This window comes from Branchiostoma lanceolatum, chromosome 6, assembly GCF_035083965.1.
Source record: "Branchiostoma lanceolatum isolate klBraLanc5 chromosome 6, klBraLanc5.hap2, whole genome shotgun sequence".
Taxonomy (NCBI): Eukaryota; Metazoa; Chordata; class Leptocardii; order Amphioxiformes; family Branchiostomatidae; genus Branchiostoma; species Branchiostoma lanceolatum.
In genome coordinates, this window is record NC_089727.1 from 16,526,533 (window position 1) to 16,547,863 (window position 21,331).

Consider the following 21,331-nt stretch of genomic DNA (forward strand, 5'->3'; position numbering starts at 1 on the left):
TCCTTCAATCATTGGCTTTTAAATTTACCGTCGGTCTACGTTTAGGCCAATCGCAAAGTTAAACGCTAAATTATAACCAATCACAGATGGCCACGGAAATTGGATAACCAATCAGCACTGTTCTTTAGAGGTATACGGTGTAAGTACCGGCGAGAGCACCAAGATGGCCAACTGCAGGAAGATATTTTCCACTTTTGTCTGTCTTTCAGTGGTTTTCTTCCTGCTCGTTGTCGATTCTCCTGCTCTTGGGGTGAAGAAGAAAGAGGTAAGTGTAGTAGAGTTGATGCAAGTCTTGTTTGTAGGTAAATGCAACGGGTTTGCTGTTGATCCTGCGTGTTTTGGCAGGGGGCGGGCCAAAGTGGTTAGTTTTCATTCCCGCAAAAAATTATCATCATCTTTGATAGTATATATTTGTTTGATATCCAAGGATATTCGCCAGGATTGTTTTTGACTTTCCAACAGTTAGATACATGGTTATGATTTAGCAAGAATTATTGAGAACGTTGCTGTTTATCGCCATGATCACGGTGGAAATGTAACCTTTTTTTATGTGTGAAAATCAATTTAATGCAAGTTCATATTTTTATGATTAGAAAACCCTATGTAAAATATGTTTTGGTCTCTTTATAATTACTAGTATTATGTGTTGGTACTCATTTCACCTTTGCCCTGGACATGTTGTGTTCCTGCACCGCAGCACAGTCTTTCTTGATGTTCTATGCTGCACCTAACTCACCTTTATTTGTATGTCATTCCCAATAGTGTTCACACACACGCGCGCGCGCGCGCACACACACACACACACACACACACACACACACACACACACACACACACACACACACACACACACACACACACACACACACAAATGCATGCAATCCCCGCCCGCGTGGCGCGTTGGATACACCCGATCCCTCGATCTCGGAAGTTAAGCAACGCGCGGTCCGGACAGTGCTTGGATGGGAGACCAACCAAGGACGTCCGGATTGCTGTAGCCTCACGAAGCTTTCCACGAAATCGTCTTCCGGGAGGGACGTAAAACGGGGGTCCCGTGCTCGAGGAGGTGCCTCGAACACGTTAAACAGCCTCATTACCCTACACATTGGGTACCTGCCTGTGGCACTGGCTGCAAATACACCTGATATTATAACAGGCACCACAGATGACATAGAGTGAATGATGGGCAGATGTTTTGGTTTTCTCAAATAGTGCACATTCTACAATAAGCACATGTATGTTCAATCAACCTATACTATAGCTACAATGTAGCAGTAGAATATATAAAAGTACATTGCACTATGATAATGGATTACTTGAGTTAACATAAAATCTATGAAATTGATATACCACTACATGTATGTAGCAGTACCACAGATGAACTGATGCTGTCATGTAGAATAGATTCATGGACATGGTACTAAATATTCATTTATTCAGGCCCAGTGTTTATTGATGTTTATTGATAAATGTACATGTACACAGCAATCATACTATTCGTAAAGAATATGAGAACTTCTGTGTACTATGAATGATATTACTGCTGTATGATTTCATCCATACAATGTATCATGCAGGTATATCATGATCATTCACATGTGTGTGTGTGTGTGTTTGTGTGTTTGTGTGTTTGTGTTTCCGCACTACTATAGTCAGCATACATGTAACTCTTGATGAATTACAATGATATTCAGTATGTGGGCGGGTGTTGTCAAGCTAAAATTTGCAAGGTCGATTTTGGGCCCCCCTGGTATGTGATCTTGGCACTGCAGCAGAACTTCTGTTTTTGTATCTTTTGACCTGGACGTGCTGTGGTCTTGATTTTTGAGTGACAGATAGCTTGTGATGTAATGAAGAAGTGGTGTGGGTTTGGGCCACCTTGCAGCTTGTTTACTGTAGTACAGTACTGACAGGTCACGTCAGATTTCCATCATCTCCTTAGAATTGTATGTTTATTCAAAGTCAAAGGTGATGCCAGTTCCTTTGAGTTTCTTCTCACACCAGGCATCGAAGGCTTTACTTTCCTCTTGGGAAAACATGTTCTTCCAGTCTCCAACAATACCTGTAAGAATGGATGGTAAGATGGCTTAATTAGATAAGGACTTGGGTAGAAGAAACGGTCGAGTGACAGATACACATACACGAAAAGGAAACCATACAATATCAGTATCTCCATGTAATAAAACAAATAATTAGTATGGATAATGAGCTCCCCTTCTCAGGGTGCAAAATACTTTTTTGAGCCAGGTTGCCCATGTTGCAAATATTACTAATATTTCAAAATGTAAAATAGATAGTATTGTGTCCCCATTGACCTAACAACATCTTGATTAGCCGAGGGCAGTATGTTTTCGTCTTTTTCAGCTCAAATTCCACGATCTATGAAGGGTTTTGGATGGCTTAAAACGAAAAAGTGTTGATTTCTTTGTTTCAATTGAAGATTTACCGAATTTTATGAAAGTGACACTGTGTTTTTGTGAGCTTCCAAGGCTCCGATTGAGATCTTTGGCTCAAAATATAAGGTTGCACACTGCGCTACCTGGGTTTGGAATTAACTTGTACCAACCGAAATATTGTTGCACTGTGCAACGTGCAACCAGGTATTTTGCACCCTGCTTCTGTACGAACCTTTCCTAGCATTAAACCGTCTCATAGGTGCCTTGGAGTTGGCCAGCTCTGCCCTCATGCGTTCAAAAGTTGAGCCCTCTGCTATGGCAGCCATGGTGTCTTCATCAAGGTTGACCTCTAGGAAGTTCACTATATTCTTAACAGTACCGAGCAAATCCTGTGTGTGATGCGTAAAAGCAACAGTACATGTATGACGTAGTATGACTCTATGAGGATTCCAGAACTTGTAAGTTGTAGAAGTTCCTGTTCGTGGTGTAAAAACAATTGTGAGGATTCCAGAAGTTTATGTCCACAGACAGGGCCCGAAATGCTGGGTGCATGTGCACTTTTGTGCACCCAAAATTGGAGCTACATCAGTTCATGTACATGTACATGTATGCACCTAATTTTTGACTGTGGGTATACCAGTACACCTAGATATTTCTGTAGGCTATAGGGCAAAGGTACTATTGCACACTGGTTTACAGAATATTCTTGAAATGTAAGAATCAGAAAAAAAGCAATACAATCTTTGTTGTACTTTGTTTCATGTAAATTACTTCTTTGAAATTTTGAAGTTAATTAGCTATAGAATTACAGATTGAAGTTCTTAAGAGAGGCAGTTGGGTTTTTAATTACATTTCGCTGACATTCCACTTTATTGTATTTTGTTTTTGCATCCAAAATTATTTCTGTGCACCTAAATGTATAGGTTACAAAAATGTAGGTGCACCAGTTCAATCATTGAACTGGTGTACCACCTATTGCCCAAAATGAATGTCGAGCCCTGACAGATTAAATGGCAAAGTGATTTGCTTTCATTTTGACAAATCATGTATGACTATGATTGTGTGCATGTAGACTAAGTATATATGAGTACCTTCTTCATGTCCTCATACTTGAAGAGGAAGTGGGGGTCGTCACGCATCTGCCACCAGCCCAAGACATGGTCACAGTCTCCCCAAGCCACTGAGAAGGTGAAGAAACAGCAAAAGAACCTGAAAGTTCAGTTAGAAAATAGTCTGTAGCTCAAGGGATTTTCCTAGTTTTATCATAAACCCTCGCATAGAGCCACACCTCGAGCATGTAAGTAACAGAACCCACAACACATATCGAAAAGAGTTCTTCCCAGTGTACACGTGAGAAAATCAAGTAAATCTGTCCGGATAAATAGCTTGTAACTCTTCAGTACATCTACCTGGTGTATTATGAGGCAGTTAACCGGGTATGCAATACAAACAAACAAACCCAAGTTTTATCGGATCCATCAACTTTAATTGGACAGGGGCAACCTGAGTAGAAGATTTAAGTTGAAATCCTTCTGTCTACCATGATATTACTATTATTAGGGCCCTGTCATAGTTGTGCGTATATATTCAAGTGCGTGTGAGTTGCGCATCAACATTTCTTTGGTTTAAGTAAAGTTTGAGGGGAAGAAGTTGTTTTTCACTTTGACCTACCGTTGTGCAGCCTGCTTATCGAACCAAAGAAATTACTTCTTCGGCTGCCAACTTAAACTAAACCAAAAACATGTTAATACGCAACTCATGCGGGCTTCAACTTGTATATACGCACAACGCGGCACAAGTATATATGACAGGGGCTTTACATTGAATATATAGTTTGGAAGACACATGACTGTCTTTGAATTCATGCAAACAGAGGATAGTTGATATGTCCGACCTTTTCCATCCAGAAAACTCTGAGCAAACTCAGGCCATGGTAGAAGCGGGTGATGTTGGAGACCAGTAACCTCCAGCAACTTTTTGTCATAATGGAATGATGACACGGCAGTATCCTTCGGGTTTCTCATGGTGACCAGCACTTTAACCTGTTGTGTCAGAAAGACTACAATCAATTAGCCAAGATTATTTCTATGAAGTGAACCTTTTTTCAGTTATAATTTCCATTTGATGTGCAGAAACCACTCCTCTGTGTGTTGTATACCTTTTGAAATTTTTCTAACAAATAGGCCTAGGGTAGAACTAGTAGAAGCTGCCCATTTCACATCCGTCCTAAGCCTTTGAAGTTGGTGTCCTGGTTTTACATGTAGTCCATTGCATTTACTGTATGTAGCAAAACTGTACGCTTGGTGGGATAGGCCAGGATCATTGGAAACTACATGTATGTTGTTTGTGACCCTCTATTTGCCAGAAAAATGTGTAGTAAAATGCTTTAGTCTTCGTAGACTGGCTGATAGTATACACACCTACATGTGTGTGTATGTACGATGTAGTCATCATCATATCGGGCAGCTTGCCCGGACTAGGGTTGCTCTTTCCCTCCAGGCAACACGGTCCGCCATGTAGTAGCCAAGGTAAAGGTCCCTAAGTATGTACATGTATGTACTAGTAGTATAAATACCTTGTTTTGTGGCTTGGATATCCCTTTTGGGACAAACTCAATGGGAAGATGGGTCAAAACAAGACGTGGGGAGGATTTCTCCTCAAGCAGAAGGCGGGTAGGCAGTATAGCTGAAGGCACAGTCGCCTCCAATGGGTGTGTAACCATATCGTCTGCGGATTCTTCCGTTTTACCCCCAGCTTGCAAGATTCTAGCAACAGTCACACCTACAAAGTTTGTCCCTAAATGAAGAATTGAAAAGTTTGCAAAGTTGACATGTTGAAAAGAAGATCAATATGTATGCAGAACGGTTTGGCCAAATTGAGTTTGAATTTGATTGTGCCAATATCAAACTTGCTATGAACTTGTTGTATAAAATGTTGGCCTTCTTTACCTGTTTTCGGGTAAGACACCAGAACACTAGTGTCGTCATCTCGTATCTTGAAATGGTTCAAGGCCTCCAGGTTCTCTTTGGTAACATGGGAAGGGAACGTGACACCATTGTGCTCCCAGCTTGCATGGTCATCAGCACTCATTATGCCCTGTTGAACCAAGTTTGTATCTACATGTACATGTAGTTAGAATGCAACATTGAAAATTGAAAATCGTTGTGAGTTAAATTGCCCAAATATCATGAATACTATCATAACACATACATCTACATGTAACTTTTTTGTAAGCAAAATACATAGCAGCCCTCCAGCAATGAACATAACATGTACATGTACCTTTCACAGCTCTGTCTTCTTACGGCAAAGCCTTTTCTGCCTCTGTTCTCATAGACTCTGGTGTGGTAAATCCTGTGACTCTAGATCTGACAATGATTAATTAAACTTGTTCTGTGCAAAGTCCAGCCAGTACATATAGGTTGATAAAGTGAGTGAGATTTTATCATAATATAACTTATTAAGGAGAGTTGGCAGTTGGTTCAAGCAGTCAGGAGGGACTCAGCAGTTTACAGCTTGAAGTCGGGATGGTCGGGTATGAAAGTACTGGTTATCGGTTGGGAGTAAGTCATGGTCGTCGCAAAGATAGGCGTAGCCTAAAACCTGGTCAGACTGCTCCCGATCTACTGCCCACCGTGGTCGTAGGTTACATGTAAGTCGGGAAATTCCATAACCTGCAACAATTAACAATTAACTTGGGTACAATACTACATGTACATGTATGTGATTATGACTTACTGTTTTTCCTCACACTTCTAGATCTTGAAACCATAGAATACTTTTTATCTTAAGGACAAATGAAAGGCATAAGTGTGATGTTTTAAACAATATTTGTTTATTGAATAATTTGTAGTGATGTAACAGTTCTTTAAAACCTTCTCCCTGCTGCCTAACTCTAATTAATAGAGAATTGGGTGCCAAATGGCTACTTCAGTACTACTAGTGTGCTAAAGGTTAATTTTAATGCTTGACTTCTTTTTACCTGCATGCGGTATATGGATTTTTACATAATATACATGTATATCTTCTAGTTCATAATCACCAGTTGAGATATGAATTTGTACGCCACATGTATGATTGTGTAAATTACAAGTTGGACTTTAAGTTTAAAAGGTTTTTAATTATTAATAGTTACAAACAACAAGGACATTATATGTAAATGAATTAAATAAATGTCATTGCAAACAACAATTACATCAATGAGGTCTTTTTCAGAAACTCTAACTTAGTCTAAGAGTTTGTTTGACAATACATCATAATTTATTGTATTCAGTTGAATACAGGGACAAAAGCACACTGCAGTAAACTGCTTGAAGTTAAACCCAACTTAGATACACTCAACTTCTGTTATTTTATTGACATTTATAACTACTGTTAGAATATGAATGAAAATGCAACGTCAGCTAGTTTATTCGAAGTCAAAGGTGATGCCTGTCCCACTAAACTTCTCCTGATACCAGGCATCAAAGGCTTTACTCTGCTCTGCTGAAAACGTGTTCTTCCAGTCTCCAATGATACCTGGAAGGGCAGGAAAAAGATATACAAAATGAAGCAGGGCTGGAATAATTTATACTGATATTCTTCTTGCTGATTTCATGTTGCAACAACTAATGTTGAAAAAAGGTCTGATTTTTAATCTAATGATTAAAGCTACAATTGTACTCTTCATTGACTTGAGTTCAGTTTTGTAACTTAAAGATAAAAGATATATATCTTTTGCCAAGTTTTTGACATACATCAGGGATCTCCCCAGAAATATAGAGCAGCATGGGGGGAGGGTGCCAGGCACAGGATAGGTGTCAGGAGGCCTAGGGAGGAGGTCTGGAGGGGGCGCACAACTCTCAAAAGGAGAGCGGCTGTTGCATTTTGCCTTTTTCAGACTTAATGAAAGTCATGTCCTGCAACTTCACCTTTACATCTGAAGTTTCTCGTTTTTAGCAAAATTTCAGGCTTTGCTGGGTAAAAATATACCCTAACTTTGAAAATGAACAGGATGGAGCTGGGATTAGAACAGGATGGAGCAGCGCCACTGTTCCATTCTTTAGGGAGATCCCTGTACATTTACTGTAAAAGCGTTAAAGTTTGCATGGTTTTTATTTCGCGCTATAAAGGGGAAAATGGAGTGTTCGCGGTGGTTTTTAGTTCTCGGCAGTGCTTTAAATAGTCACATATACTGCTACAATATCGGACAAAAATGTTGGCGGTGGTTTTATGTTCGCTGTGAAACCATTGCCGCAAAAACCGCGGACATTAAACCGTCGAGAACATTTCTGCATTTACAGTATTCCAACAGATCTAGAGAAATAGGTAGCTAAAGTATATTGGAGCTAAATCAAATCATTAGATAAACAATATTTACTAGTAGGTCAGCTTGTCTTAACGGCTTTTGTGATTAAGGCTCTCTTTACATTATACTTTTGCCGTCAGCGCCACTGGCGTCAGCGCCACTGGCGACAGCGGGAACCCCGTGTAAAGACAATTCCCGTCGACGTAGTCCCGCTGTCAACAAATTTTCTCCCGTCAGCTTCGAAGCCGTCGCCCGTCAGCACAGCGGGAGTCCCCGTCAACTTCAAACTCCGTCTAAAGAGAATACGTCGGGCTCGCGTCAGCGGGAGTCAGGGTTTCGGTGATTAGCATAAAGCACGCGTTGATTAGCATACTGTAAGTCTACTTAGATCCCCGGTATATATATAGAGAGAGAGATTCGCGGGATCCGCGGCGACTTTTGTGCCGTGCATTCATTTCCCCGCGGATATATTTATCGTACTTGTGCCCCCCTCCCCACATTTACGAGTGATGAGCATGGAATGTCTACACATAAACAAGGCTTTGCATTGTAGTTTAATACGGGCGGGGAGACGCCGTCTACCGTTGTACAATCATACAATTTTGTTTCTTGCTTTTGTTATGCTTACGCCCGATACTTTTTTCTACAAGATGGCGAAATGCAAGCACCGCAGGTGTCTGTCAGATTTCCGGGCGGTGTGTCTAGAGACGTCGCGACAGCGGCCTCCCGACAGCGGGAAATTTCGCCGCTGACGCGAAAAACGTAATGTAAACTGCGCCTAAGTAAGACATACCTTTCCTGGCTACTGCCTGTCTCTCCGGCGTCTTGGAATTGTCCAGGTCTGTCTTCATGTTGTTGAAAGTGCTGGCCTCTGCGATGCCCTTTATGGTCGTTTCATCCAGATCCACCTCCAGAAATGCCACAATGGTCTTCACTGCAGTCAGCAGGTCCTACATTTAAGTGTACATGAACTAGAACCATCAAATCTACAACTGTGACATACAAAATGTACATGACTTGTGATGATATAGATTTGTGTACCATTAGAATTTTGGAGAGACTGTATACATGTAGCTACACAACATGATTTAGGAATAAAAATTACTGTACAAATTCACAACTTTTCTTTCAATCATTTTACTTGGTTTCATATAATAACGTCATACACATATTTCTTTTTCAAAACCCGTGAATGTGAAAATGTTTTGTTACCTACAGGTACTTAATTTTATTACTAGATAGCCAAGGTTGCTTGTACAGTACATTATCATATAGGTAGATGTCGTTGATCAATCAGAAGGCTCCATTTGCGGGCCTGCATTCTTCATACAGACCCGAAAAGCAGGTCATTAATCTTCGTATGGACCTGCGGGTCTATAAACTTCGTATGGACCCGGTGTTCGAACGTTACCATTAAATGACGGGTTTTGTTTTTATATTTCATGTTAAAACAAGTACTACACAAATCAAATACAACACAAAGTACTACTAACTACTATATAGACAATGGCTATATGATAATATCGTTAACGACTCGCTTTCCTTCGGTCTATCTGGAAAAGCGGGCTGTAAACTTCGTATGGACCTGTGGGTCTGTAAACTTCGCACGGACCCGCTTTTGCGTTCGAATGTTCGGCAGTAGCGCAACCACAACACTCGAAATGTATTCTAAACATTCTATAGAACCCCGTGTGATGCGGAACACCCGTAGCGAACGTTTTGGCGGCCCAGGTATGACACAAAATCAAATACTTCACACAGTAACGTTACTACTAACTACTAGCATGACGTGGACAATGGCTATACATGATAATAACGTTAATAACCCGCTTTCCTTTGGTCTATACGGTGTGATAAGGCATGGTTGTTCCTATAACCACCTCATAAAGTGCCTCGGTCGCTTCGCAACCTTGGTACTTTGTTCGGTGGTTATAGGAACGACCATGCCTTATCACACTGTATAGACCTCAGGGCGGGTCATTAACCCTATATTGTATGCCCTCATTTTCCAATGGCTTTGATATAATTTTTTTGAGGTTTGTGTACTCTACCTTCTTCATGTCCTCATACATGAGGAAGAGGAAGTGGGGGTCGTCACGCATCTGCCACCAGCCCAAGACATGGTCATCAAATTTTCCAAATGGCACTAGATACATATAATGTTCATGTAAGACTTAGAACCGCATGGATAGATTAGAGTAAACTTACGATTTGGTACATAGATTATAGAAGAAGAAATCATTCCAAAATGCTTGCACAACAAAATTTTATTCATAATTATGTTACATAACGTAACAATATCTTGAAAACAAAACAAGAAAAGGAATGTAACTGCAGGGATCTCCCTAGAAATATAGAGCAGGATGGGTGCCAGGCACAGGATACCTGTCACGAGGGGGGAGGTCTGGAGGGGAATGCACACGTCTCAAAAGGAGAGCGGCTGTTGCATTTTGCCTTTTTCAGACATAATGGAAGTCATTTCCTGCAACTTCAGCTTTACATCTGAAATTTCCAGTTGTGAGCAAAATTACAGGCTTTGCTGGGTAAAAATTGGAAGAAATACCCTAACTTTGAAAATCAACAGGATGGAGCTCGGATTAGAATAGAACACGAAGGAGGAGCGTCACTGTTCTATTCTTTAGGGAGATCCCTGAATTGGTATGAAATGTTTTCTGTGTAACTTACATTTTCCAATGGTGAAGTTACTAGCAAACGCCTCCCATGGAATTGGGTCTGTCTTACCCTCCAACTTCAACATCTTATTGGCAAAATGGTAAAGTGAAACAGTCGTGTCCTTCGGGTTCCTCATTGGCACCAGCACTTTCACCTTTGTAAACAGATAAAAGATACGATCATAAATGTCGTTAAAGGCAACCTAAGCAATATTAGGGTCCGAAAAATCAGTAAAGTAAGCTAAGTTTAATGACATCTCTACATGTGAAAAAATACAGACAGGTTTCAGCTTGAGTTTTGGGGTGCGTCGCCTTCGAACCCTCTCGACATATTTTTCGCCGGCGGCAACATTCTCCTCCGGGAAAATTTTGAAATATTGACCCCCTGAAACGCTTTTTTCTGAATTTTGAGGGCAAATTTTGCTGATAGCAACAATTTAACAAATACAAAAGAGTTGCAGCTTGAGCTTTGGCGGCGCGACAATCCTAGGGTGCTCCCGGAGTATGCTAACGTTGGAGAAATTTTTAAATTCTTGACTCGATGAAGCAGTATTTCCTGCATTTTGAGAGGCAAATTGTGCTGGTAGAGTAAGCTAAGTGAAGAAAATGTCTATTAGTGAAAAGATACAGAAGGGTTTCAGATTGATTTTCGGGGGGGGGGGGCTGGGGGGGGTGTGTGGGTAGATTATTTATTATTACGTGAATATGTCTTGGTAAGAGGGATTGTCACCTATACACACCGTTAACTATCTTGCGAGTACTGGATTGCGATACATTTCGGTTTCTGTACTAATTATAGTATTATGTTTTAGCCTGGGATAAGTACACCTGTACATTATCCGATAAAAAAGCATGCACATTTGTCAGTTCAATACTTTTTCTGGTAATATACCTTATTCTGTGGCTTGGATATCCCTTTTGGTGCAAACTGAATAGGCAGATGTGTTACCACCAGCCGAGGGGAGGGCATGTCTGCAATGGTGACATAGCCAGGCTGTGTGGCTGTTGGTATCTTCATTTCCATGGGCCCTGGAGCCATCAACATGTCCGCACTGCTCTCTGTCTTTCCTGCAGCTCGTAGAATCTTAACTACGATCTCTGCCAGCCAGTTTGTCCCTTGAAAAAGAGAGAGGATTGAATCAGTATAAAAAAACACACACAAAAATCAAATCCAATTGAATATAATCATATTATGCACAAGTACCTGTCTTTGGAAAACTTGCCACAACAATGTCGTCATCTCGAATCTGGAAGTCAAATACGGCGTCCAGGGTTTCCTTGGTAACATCGCGAGCGAGGAAAACGAGCTCCCTTGTACTCCCAGCTTAACTTCTCAAAACTCATTGTGTTCAGTCTGTAAAGGCAACAAACAGTAATGTAGAAGTCAATTAGTTTAAATTGTAGAAAATGCACTAAAGAGAAACCATTCACTGGGATGGCCATCTTGAAAACAACTCACTCACTCATGCAAATCTGATTACGAAATAAGATCTTTCAGTCTCAAGAAGATATGGAAACAAACAAACCCCAATTGTAACCACCTACCAGTTCTGTGGACAGGCTCTAGCAACAGCAAAGAACCACCCGTACCTCAGCGTTACGTTAACAACGGGGCTCAAGTGGAACACCCATATTAACAAAGTAACAACTAAGGCTAAATAGACATTGGGGGTGATCAAACGTAATTTGTGGGCATGCCCAGCAAAGGTAAAATCACTTGCATACACGTCTCTAGAAAGACCAAACCTTGAATATGCTGCAACAGTTTGGGATCCATACACAAAGAAGGATAAAGATAAACTGGAGAGGGTGCAGAACCAAGCTGCCAGATTCTGCACAAACAACTATGACAGGGGTGCTAGTGTCACCAAAGTGAAAGCAGATCTGCAATGGATGTTGCTTGAATACAGATATGTACCTTTGTGTCAAATTTCAACTCAAACTATAAAATTGAACCTGCTATGATATGAATAGAATTACTTTTGACTCACCCTCGTACAGATACACGTCTTGCTTGTAAAGTAGTAGTTCTTATAGTGTAGGAACACTGCTGCCCTCTTTTTAGTTTTCACTCTATGACTGTTCAGTCAATTTACTCAGTCCCTTATATAGGCCTTCAGGGAGTGACCATACGGTCGTTGACCATACAGGCAGTGACCATACGGTCGTTGACCATAGTGACCGTACGGTCAGAATTCCATATCAATTCATATTTATAAAAAGACCCCGTAATTGCTAAACTAACATAGCAAATCTGAAGTATATGTAGCACAAATACTTAAGTCTAGTTTTGCAATCAATCATCACAGAAGCCAGCAATATTAATGTTCTTTTAGCAAAGCTTGTTCTTCCATCAAACACCACACATTCCCATCCATTGAATACATGCAGCTGGCCATGTTTGAACAGTCCAACTGTTGCTTACTATAGCTAGTAGATCTACACGTACCTTGTTTACATTCAGGTACAGAATGATTGTAGCTACTGAACAACAACTGGTATAATTTACCAGTACTCTAACTAGTAGGTTTAAGTTTTTGTAAGCTTGATTTTGGTACATACCTTCTGTAGCTCTGCAAAGCTTTCCTCCTTAATTTGCCGAGTCACGTCTGAGTCTGACCTTTTTTATTCTCTGCTCCATGATAGAGGTCAACGATCTAAGGTCGGCAACTAGATAAGAGGTCAAAAAGGATGTGCTTCGCATATAGTTTAGGAGGAAGATTTATTTTTCCATTGGGGTAAATGACAGGAATTTCATACTCATTACATATGTAACTTGGTTTAAGAAGAATATTTTGATTGATATACATAATGCAATTCTTGACCCTGTTTGCATAATTACTCTCATCTCCCAAATAAACATACCCCCCGGAATAAACATACCCCCTGGACAAATTTTTAAAATCTAATAAACATACCCCCCGGAATAAACGTACCCCCCGGAAAATTACCAAATTGACACGTTAACTGTGTCCATGCTACTTCTGTCTTAGGGAAAGAGATGATAAGCAGGTAGGTTCTTTTTATTTACATATTCTATATAAGTATGTAAATAATGAACCGAATAACTGTAGATATCTTGTTCAAATTATAATCATTTTCTCCACTTTTGGAAAAATTGGGCATAGGTTCCCCGCGGGGGCCAACGGTGCTTCAAATTCAACAAGTGAAAATGTACATGATACATGTATTTTCTACTTGGAACTTGAACCAAGTGATCAAGGAAAATTGTTGTATAAACTGGCATATCATTAAAACAGAAGTAGTTGCCAAACTTCTCAGTTCACTTGCATGGGTAACACCTTGTACAAATGTATCAACATTTAGAACTTGAACAGAAAATTACCATATCCTGAATATCCGATGAAAATACAAGTATTACGTATTTGTAAAAGCCATGTAGAAAAGGTTGAACTATTACAGGTATGATGTTAGTTGTTACTAGTACTTTTTCTTGCTCAACTTTCCATTTATCATGTATGCATTGCATATAGAAACATGGATTAATTTTGTAAACATTACTAGAAGTATATGCTTTCCACAAAATCACCTTATTATAAAGAACATTATCATATATTCTTCTTTATTGTGTTGTTGCAATCCAAATAATTTCAAATCCAAAAATTACCCTTGATGTATGCAGAAAAAATCGTTCATTTTGAGAAACTTAGTTGTCAACAAATTCATTGTTTTAGATGTGAGAAATCTCAGGCTTGCTCTATTTTGTGCTCTCTCTTTCTGATTAAAAGTTCCTTGGTTACATCTAAAACATTGCAACAAACCACAGGGTTCTCATGTTACACATCAAAGCGCGAGTCAGACGGAGCGGCACCGAACACAGGAACACAGACAGTAAGGGGCGGGGCTAACAGAGAGCTACATGAAGTTCTGAGAATACTCAGCCAATTTGTTTGTAGGGGAGTGATTTTTGTCAAAACATCGTAGGTGATAATTACTGAATATAGATGTTTATCAACTATTAAGTGGGAAGTCACTTTCTTGAAATACCACACATTTCTGACAAAGACAAAAGAGTTTTATTGGAAGATCAAAAAGAGCTGTTTCCCCTTGGTAGAAGTGAGTTCTTCCGTCCGTGGGAAATTTCTAGTGGCGTGCGTTACTGTACTGTGGCGATTTTCCAAGGGCTGAATTTTCATGTTTGTGGTTGGAATCGTAGGATTTAAATGTTTTTGTAGATTTTAAAAGTATTATTCAGTTTTTGATGCTAAGACACTGTCATAATGTGGTGTTATTTTCATATTCTAAACGTTTTGAGGAAAGGCTGTATTTCACTTGAGTAGAATTTACATGCGACTCAATGGTAACTTGAGCATTCATGGTGTTGATTACGTTGTTCCAAGGTTGTTCTTTTGGCAATGTTTTTGTCTTTTTCGAGCGTAAATTTTGCGATCACTGTAAGAATTCAGATGGTCTAGAACGGGAAAAGACTGTCAATGTTGTTTATATGAAAAATAGATTTCAAAACTTAAGTGTGGCGTCTTATTTTGTCTGAGATAACAACATTTACTTTGTATCGAGATCGACTGACATGTTAGTACCGCCAGGATTTCACAAATGCCGGGTCATAGCGGCAGGGAAATCAATGCCGCTAGGCCGAAAAATAGCAAATTATGAGCAAAAATGTCGGGGAAATATGGGCAGGAATACCCAAACTTTCGATTTTGATGGAATCCCTGGTTAGCAAAACTCTGATTTTCAAAAAATTAATAAACGTACTGTCCAAAATAAGAACGTACTGGGTGGATTTTGAGGCTGAAAAAAATAAACGTACCGGTACGTTTATTTGGGAGATGAGAGTGTAATGAGAAAATTGTATAATACCTTAGTGGTAAATGGTTGGATATTCATTCTAAGTGACAATACATGTACATTTTTGTAGGTTAGATAAAGGTGAATATCACTAGACATTAAATTTAAGTATATGTGGACATCAGATTCATGTGCATAATTAATTAGAAAATTTCATGCTTCAAGTTCAAGGTGTTATTATTGTGTTTTCTTCACAAAGAATGATACGTTGTTCCTCGTAGTTTATTCGAAGTCAAACGTGATGCCTGTTCCAGCAAGTTTCTTCTCATACCAGGCATCAAAGGCTTTACTCTGCTCTGGCGAAAAGGCATTCTTCCAGTCTCCAATAATACCTGTAAGGATATCAGAAAAACACAATGTTTGCTCATCAAACTGTTACAAGCAGTATTTACCAATTTTTCTATGTTTATCTGCTAGTTTCCATGTTAACAAATACGTGCTTGTATCTGTCAGGCTGAAAAACAATTTGTGTACAATTATTATGAGTTAATTGCAATAAATTTTGCTATACTATAATCTTTGACCCAAACGGCATCCACCGTTTTATTGTCCTGTCGTCTGTCAAACTCCAAAAATGTATTAGCGGACCTAAATGGATCACAACAATAAGAATCCAATATGACATTCCTTCTCATCTTGTAACGAGAGGGGTAACATGCAAAAACTGGTAAATACATGTACTTAAGATTTGCTGCATATTTTAATTCATAATTGCAAAGACAATGTATCCAGAGCGTCACATAAATTCCTTGCCCCATGTACACTGCATATTAGACTCGGATGAGTTCGGGTGAGTTCAGGTGAGGTGTTTAGGCATACCATAGAAATGAGGCATACCTTTCCTGGCTATTGCCTGTCTCTCTGCCGTCTTGGAATTGTCCAAGTCTGTCTTCATGTTGTTGAAAGTGCTGGCCTCTGCGATGCCCTTTATGGTCGTTTCATCCAGATCCACCTCCAGAAATGCCACAATGGTCTTCACAGCAGTCAGCAGGTCCTAGTGTAGTCCATACAAAAGAATGATTTGTTTGTAACTTTGTTATCTCCATGAAAAATGGAGATATTGTTTTTGGCGTGTTTGTGTGTGTGTGTTTGTGTTTCCGGACTATTGTAGTCAGCATAACTCAAGAACCTCTGGATAGATTACGATGATATTTGGTATGTGGGCAGGTGTTGTTAAGCCGAAATTCAAGGTCGATTTTGGGCCCCCTGGTAAATGACCTTGGTACTGCAGCAGAACTTCAATTTTTGTATCTTTTGACCTGGACGTGCTATGGTCTTGATTTTTTGGTGGCAGATAGCTTGTGATGTAATAAAGAAGTGGTGTAGGTTTGGGCCCCCTAGCAGCTTGTTTAATTTGTCTTGAAATACAAATGTAATTAAACATAGAGAACATGTTTTAACAAACAATACTAGTACATGCTTTATTCTTGTTCTTTCTTGTCCCCAAATATTCAACTCATTTTGCATTACCCTTTTTTAATGATTTTATGTTCATAACATTCTTGCAAATCTTTGCATTTCAAGCTGGAAAAAATTGATGCACAGGTAGATGACTTCCATAAAATCAAGTCACAGTTTGGCCTCAAAAAAATATGTACATGTGTACATGTAATGCCATTTGTGTTTACTACAGTATGTATTACTAATTTCAATCAGAGCTATATATACTCTACCTTCTTCATGTCCTCATACTTAAGAAAGAGGAAGTGGGGGTCGTCACGCATCTGCCACCACCCCAAGACATGGTCACAGAAATCTCCATAACTCCCTGTGGAGGGAATGAATAGAACCTTGGGTAGAATGACAGTAGATACAGAATTCTCGTATACCCTCGCATACCCTTCCTGGCTACGGGCTGTCTTTCAACCGTCGCATTGTCTCCATACTGCCATTCTCGTATAGGGCTGTTTAGCCATAGTGGATGCTGTAGGGCTGCTGTGAATTAGGATTTTACCATGGTCAATACTGACCGAAGGAGGCCATATAATAATATATTATAGATACAAAAGAATAAGGCCATACCAATCTAATTTCTTGGTCAAAGGACTTTTAATGTTAGCAAAAAAAAATCATGAAAACAGAAGGCTGGTGTGAAAACTTGCACCTGACCATGTTCACTCCCTGAAACTGTGCACCAAAGTAAAGAGATTCTGAGATACTCTGAGATTCTGTATTCATGATCATGTTGATTTTGGAATTAAGCTTCTTTTTTTTTTAAATCTGTTAACACCGTAATGCAAATCTATCATCATTTTGCTCGAGACATCTTTACATGTACAGAAAGCAACACTTCCTGCTCAAGGTTTTGAAGCAGCACAGGATCTTTTCTGGGACCTGGCATTTGCAGGTGACGCATATATATTCTTCAAGTTATAAAAGCATTACCCATACACATGTATGTAATGACACTGACCTTTTGCATTGATGAAGTCTTGGGCAAACTCCTCCCACTGAAAGACTACTCCCATGCCTGCCAGCTGCATCATTTTATTGAAAAAGTGGAAGAAAGACACAGCTGTGTCCTTCGGGTTTCTCATCGGCACCAGCACTTTCACCTGTCAGGTATATATCAAACAATTGAGAACATGGCTGCCGAGGCCTTCATGACCATTGGTGCATGCCTGGATCTCTTTGTCTTGAGGGTGTCAGTTAAGAAAATGCAAAGATAACCTGTTTTATGTCATGCCTGGGCCTGATACGGGTGTTCCGGACCATGTGATAACTATCTGGATCACATAGGGTTCGGGAGTGTTATCACACAGGCTTCCATAGAATATTTTTCGAACGCATTTCAAGCGCGCCTGTTGCGCGGCCGTTGGAAATTCGAATACCGGATTCGGAGATTGGAATCAATGTTGCTACAGTTTCTTGTTTGAGGACACGTAACTCCCTCAACTTCTGGCGCATTGCGCATTGAAATGTGTGTTTTCTCGAGTGGGTATGACCAAGGTATGACATAAATAAGATATAACACGTTGTATTCCGCATCACCCTCGGTCCCAGCCCTCCGGCGGTCGGGCTGGTACCTCGGGTGATACGGAATACCCCGTGTTGTATTCTATAATGCATATACTGTCAATCCCATGACATGCCCCATTGACTTGTGCCCTTGGGAAAGGTGCTTTACACGAAATTTGTCACTTCCCTCAGATAGGACGTTAAGTGGAGATATCGTGTTTGAGGAGAAGAACCAACTTAACTTACTGAAAAGAGTAGGGGTCCTTCCTGGTGTGAGTGGATCAAATAAATCTGTCCGGATATGCAGATCGTATTGTTCGGTACAAACCTGGTGTGTTATGCCATGAGGCGGTTTACCTGGTATGTTTTTGTAATACAAAATCTATTTACTATCTAATCACCTCAGGCAAACAACTTTTTCTTGATCCTCTGTTATATGTATTGTAATCAGGACACTTGAAAAGTATTTTCTTCCTGAGCTTTGTGCTCACCTTATTTTGTGGCTTGGATACCCCTGGTGGCGCAAACTGAATCGGCAGGTGTGTCATCACCAGGCGTGGGGAGGGCATGTCTGCGAGCGTGATGTAGCCTGGCTGTGTGGCTGTTGCTACCGTCATCTCCATTGGGCTAAACACCACACTGTGTTCCGTTTTTCCTGCAGCTTTTTGGATCTTACGAATGATCTCGAGAAGCCAGTTTGTGCCTTAAGAGAAAACATTTTGTTGGCTTGTTTAATATTTAGTTAAAGATAGTAAAACCACTGTTATATTGATAATGTTCACCATTAGAAAGGTGAATATGATTATTATTGCTGTCTTATAACTCACTTAATAACTTGTTCTCGCCTACTGTACTGTAATACCAGTATTGTTCACTATTACTGGAGTCACAGAGCTCTTGTAATTGTTTGATGTGTACTATACCACATCCAAATCTATTAAAATAAAATAAAAAACTTCACAGAAAGAAACCTGAGAGGTGCTGGCAACAACGGGATCGATGCATCCTTTACAAGGCCTGGGCACCTCCAGAGTACATTTAAAAACGAATTTATAGAAAAGGCATCACAAAATAGAAATGTACTACCAATTTTTCTATAAAGATAGACAATTCAAACTCTACAACTGGATAAAAATTCGGAGATTTATTTCCTGACATTTTGAGTGACATCAATCACTCTTCTTCAGCGTCACTAAAGTGAACCAAGGAGATATTTAACCTCCTTGAGTGTACTAGCAGAACTGACCAGTGCTTATATACAATACCGGTAACCAGAAAAAAAACGTTTTTTACATGGCAAATCACACAGTCATGCATAAGCGACATTGTAATGTAAAATAAGTTAGGAAGGACTTCCTATGGTAAGACAACACATTGTAATGTAAAATGAGTTAGGAAGGTTTCCTATGGTAAGACATTCGGATTTTTCAAATTTTTCTCCTTGTCCAACTACCTTGTACATACCTGTCTTTGGAAAACTTGCCACAACAATGTCGTCATCTCGAATCTGGAAGTCGGCCATGGCATCCAGGGTTTCCTTGGTAACGACCTTGGGCATGATAACCCCTTTGTACTCCCAGGTCACCTCAAAAGAACCCATTCTGCTAGCGCTATATTCAACCTGAAACTAAACAAGACACATGGTTTAAACCGATATTCCACAGAGCATTGTAATATCTGCATAAAATACTTATGTTGTATTGTTTTGGGTGTGTCTGTTTGTCTGTTTGTTTGTCTGTCTGTCTGTTTGTGTTTCCGCACCACTCCAGTCAGTATAACTCAAGAGCCTCTTGATGGATTACAATGATATTTGGTATGTGGGCGGGTGTTGTGAAGCCGAAAATCAAGGTCGATTTTGGGCCCCCTGGTATGTGACCTTATTTTGTACATGTAGTACTCTGGCACAGTCATAACTGGACAATTTTTATGTTTCAGACATGATAAAGAAAACATGACAAAATAGAAAGCCCAACAAAAACACCTAAAAACACGTCAAAAACCAGCCGGGTCCAGTAGTTTGGTTATCTAACTGGAACTGTTGCATTCACCGACAAGCATAAACTTATGATTGACCAAGGATGCTACTAGGACACATGTGGCAACAGTCTTCAACTGTGACCTTTCTGACAGTAATTTAGCCCCTCAGGAAGCCAAAGAATATCCTATTTTAACTTAAAATTCTCTAAAACTCCACACTGGTAGGGGAATACTCCCCTTCCCCACCACCCCCCTACATGGTCGCTTTGCTCCCTCGCAATGCTGCCCCTCGCAATTTTTTTCTACAAAAAACCCTGGTCAACCGTACTTTAGAGCTAAGAGAAGAGCTCTAGAACAAACCTTGAGCAAGTAGTAAGCCTGCCAATTCAAAACACAGGACAATGAGCCTTATACCCACCTGTTTTTCTAGTTTTATGCTAATACAAATGTAGGTTAACTAATTACAGACAACAGCTATTTGTCTTGTAGTCCACACAACAGCTTAGACTAAGCCAAGCAGGTATATATAACAGTCTACACACCAGGTGTACATGTATATTAGGCCTAACCTGCTAGCAAACAAGCCAGCAATGTTCTTCTAGCAAAGCTTGTTCTTCCAGCAAACACCACACATTCCTGTCCATTGAATACATGCAGCTGGCCAAGGTTGAACAGTCCTACTGTTCCAGGCAGATCTATCTTGTATTACAATCAAGTACAGAATGACAATAGCTACTAAACTGTTAAACTGGTAAAGTTTACCTGTATCTAATAGGATTAAGTTCTTGTAATCCTGATTTTCGGGTACATACCTTCTGTAGTTCTGCAAAGCAAGTTCTGCTGCTGAGTCACGCACGACTTAGTCTGACCTCTCTTGTCCCCTGCTCTATGGCAGAGGTCAACAATCTTTGATTGACAACCAGGAGGTCAAAAGCAAGGTCAAAAGATCATTGTAAACATGCATGTATTGGGCTTAGGTGAAGATAAAAGCACTATAAGTCTTTTTACCAGGTCTTTTTTCTTATCATTAGATTTAGAAACAAGAAAAACTAAATAGACTGATTTTTCTTTTTGTTGTCTTACCTTAGAAGAGAAAGTGTATTTGTATTTGTATAAGACACATGTATATTGAATACATGCACTGTCAGGGATAGATGAAATGTCTACATGTCAATTTTTGAATATAAAGATTGACTTGAATGTTACCATAA

General features: G+C 39.9%; 3 protein-coding genes across 6 annotated transcripts in view; 1 reads left to right on the forward strand and 2 right to left on the reverse strand.

Moving 5' to 3' along the window:
- Window positions 1-128: 128 nt before the first annotated feature.
- Window positions 129-21,331, forward strand: part of LOC136436875 (tumor suppressor candidate 3-like) — a 31,026-nt gene continuing 9,823 nt past the window's right edge. Inside the window, exon 1 of one of the 2 annotated variants that reach the window (XM_066431254.1) lies at window positions 129-265. In XM_066431254.1, the coding sequence (XP_066287351.1) occupies window positions 164-265 (102 nt within the window). In that variant the 5' untranslated portion in view covers window positions 129-163. The remainder of the gene's footprint in view (window positions 266-21,331) is intronic. The other variant, XM_066431256.1, reaches the window with a different exon arrangement.
- On the reverse strand, window positions 3,397-5,515 carry LOC136436872 (sulfotransferase 1B1-like). Its single transcript, XM_066431250.1, has 4 exons — window positions 5,345-5,515; window positions 4,972-5,192; window positions 4,291-4,438; window positions 3,397-3,576 (listed from the first exon to the last, which is right to left on the reverse strand). The coding sequence occupies exons 1-4, from the start codon at window positions 5,484-5,486 to the stop codon at window positions 3,470-3,472; spliced, it is 618 nt and encodes a 205-aa protein (XP_066287347.1). The 5' UTR covers window positions 5,487-5,515; the 3' UTR covers window positions 3,397-3,469.
- LOC136436874 (sulfotransferase 1B1-like) lies at window positions 6,791-19,759 on the reverse strand. 3 transcript variants are annotated; one of them, XM_066431253.1, is made up of 6 exons: window positions 19,608-19,759; window positions 18,635-18,846; window positions 17,599-17,740; window positions 16,859-16,953; window positions 16,023-16,179; window positions 6,791-6,914 (listed from the first exon to the last, which is right to left on the reverse strand). In XM_066431253.1, the coding sequence occupies exons 1-6, from the start codon at window positions 19,741-19,743 to the stop codon at window positions 6,805-6,807; spliced, it is 852 nt and encodes a 283-aa protein (XP_066287350.1). In that variant the 5' UTR covers window positions 19,744-19,759; the 3' UTR covers window positions 6,791-6,804. The 3 variants fall into 3 exon arrangements, with proteins under 3 accessions (XP_066287350.1, XP_066287348.1, XP_066287349.1); XM_066431251.1 differs by lacking the exons at window positions 16,023-16,179; window positions 16,859-16,953; window positions 17,599-17,740; window positions 18,635-18,846 and adding exons at window positions 8,477-8,633; window positions 9,735-9,829; window positions 10,369-10,510; window positions 11,248-11,471 and having other exon boundaries at window positions 19,608-19,758; XM_066431252.1 differs by lacking the exon at window positions 6,791-6,914 and adding an exon at window positions 15,390-15,517 and having other exon boundaries at window positions 19,608-19,758.

Coding starts and splice junctions, on each gene's coding strand:
- LOC136436872 (XM_066431250.1), bottom strand. CDS start 5,486: ATGAGTGCTGATGACCATGCAAGCTGGGAGCACAATGGTGTCACGTTC. Junction 4,439..4,971: donor TATCCAAGCCACAAAACAAG/GTATTTATACTA, acceptor CTGACACAACAG/GTTAAAGTGCTGGTCACCAT. Junction 3,577..4,290: donor GAGTTTTCTGGATGGAAAAG/GTCGGACATATC, acceptor TCACCTTCTCAG/TGGCTTGGGGAGACTGTGAC.
- LOC136436874 (XM_066431251.1), bottom strand. CDS start 19,743: ATGGGTTCTTTTGAGGTGACCTGGGAGTACAAAGGGGTTATCATGCCC. Junction 11,472..19,607: donor GGCAAGTTTTCCAAAGACAG/GTATGTACAAGG, acceptor CTCTTTTTCAAG/GGACAAACTGGCTGGCAGAG. Junction 6,915..8,476: donor ACAGGCAGTAGCCAGGAAAG/GTATGTCTTACT, acceptor CTGCCCTTCCAG/GTATCATTGGAGACTGGAAG.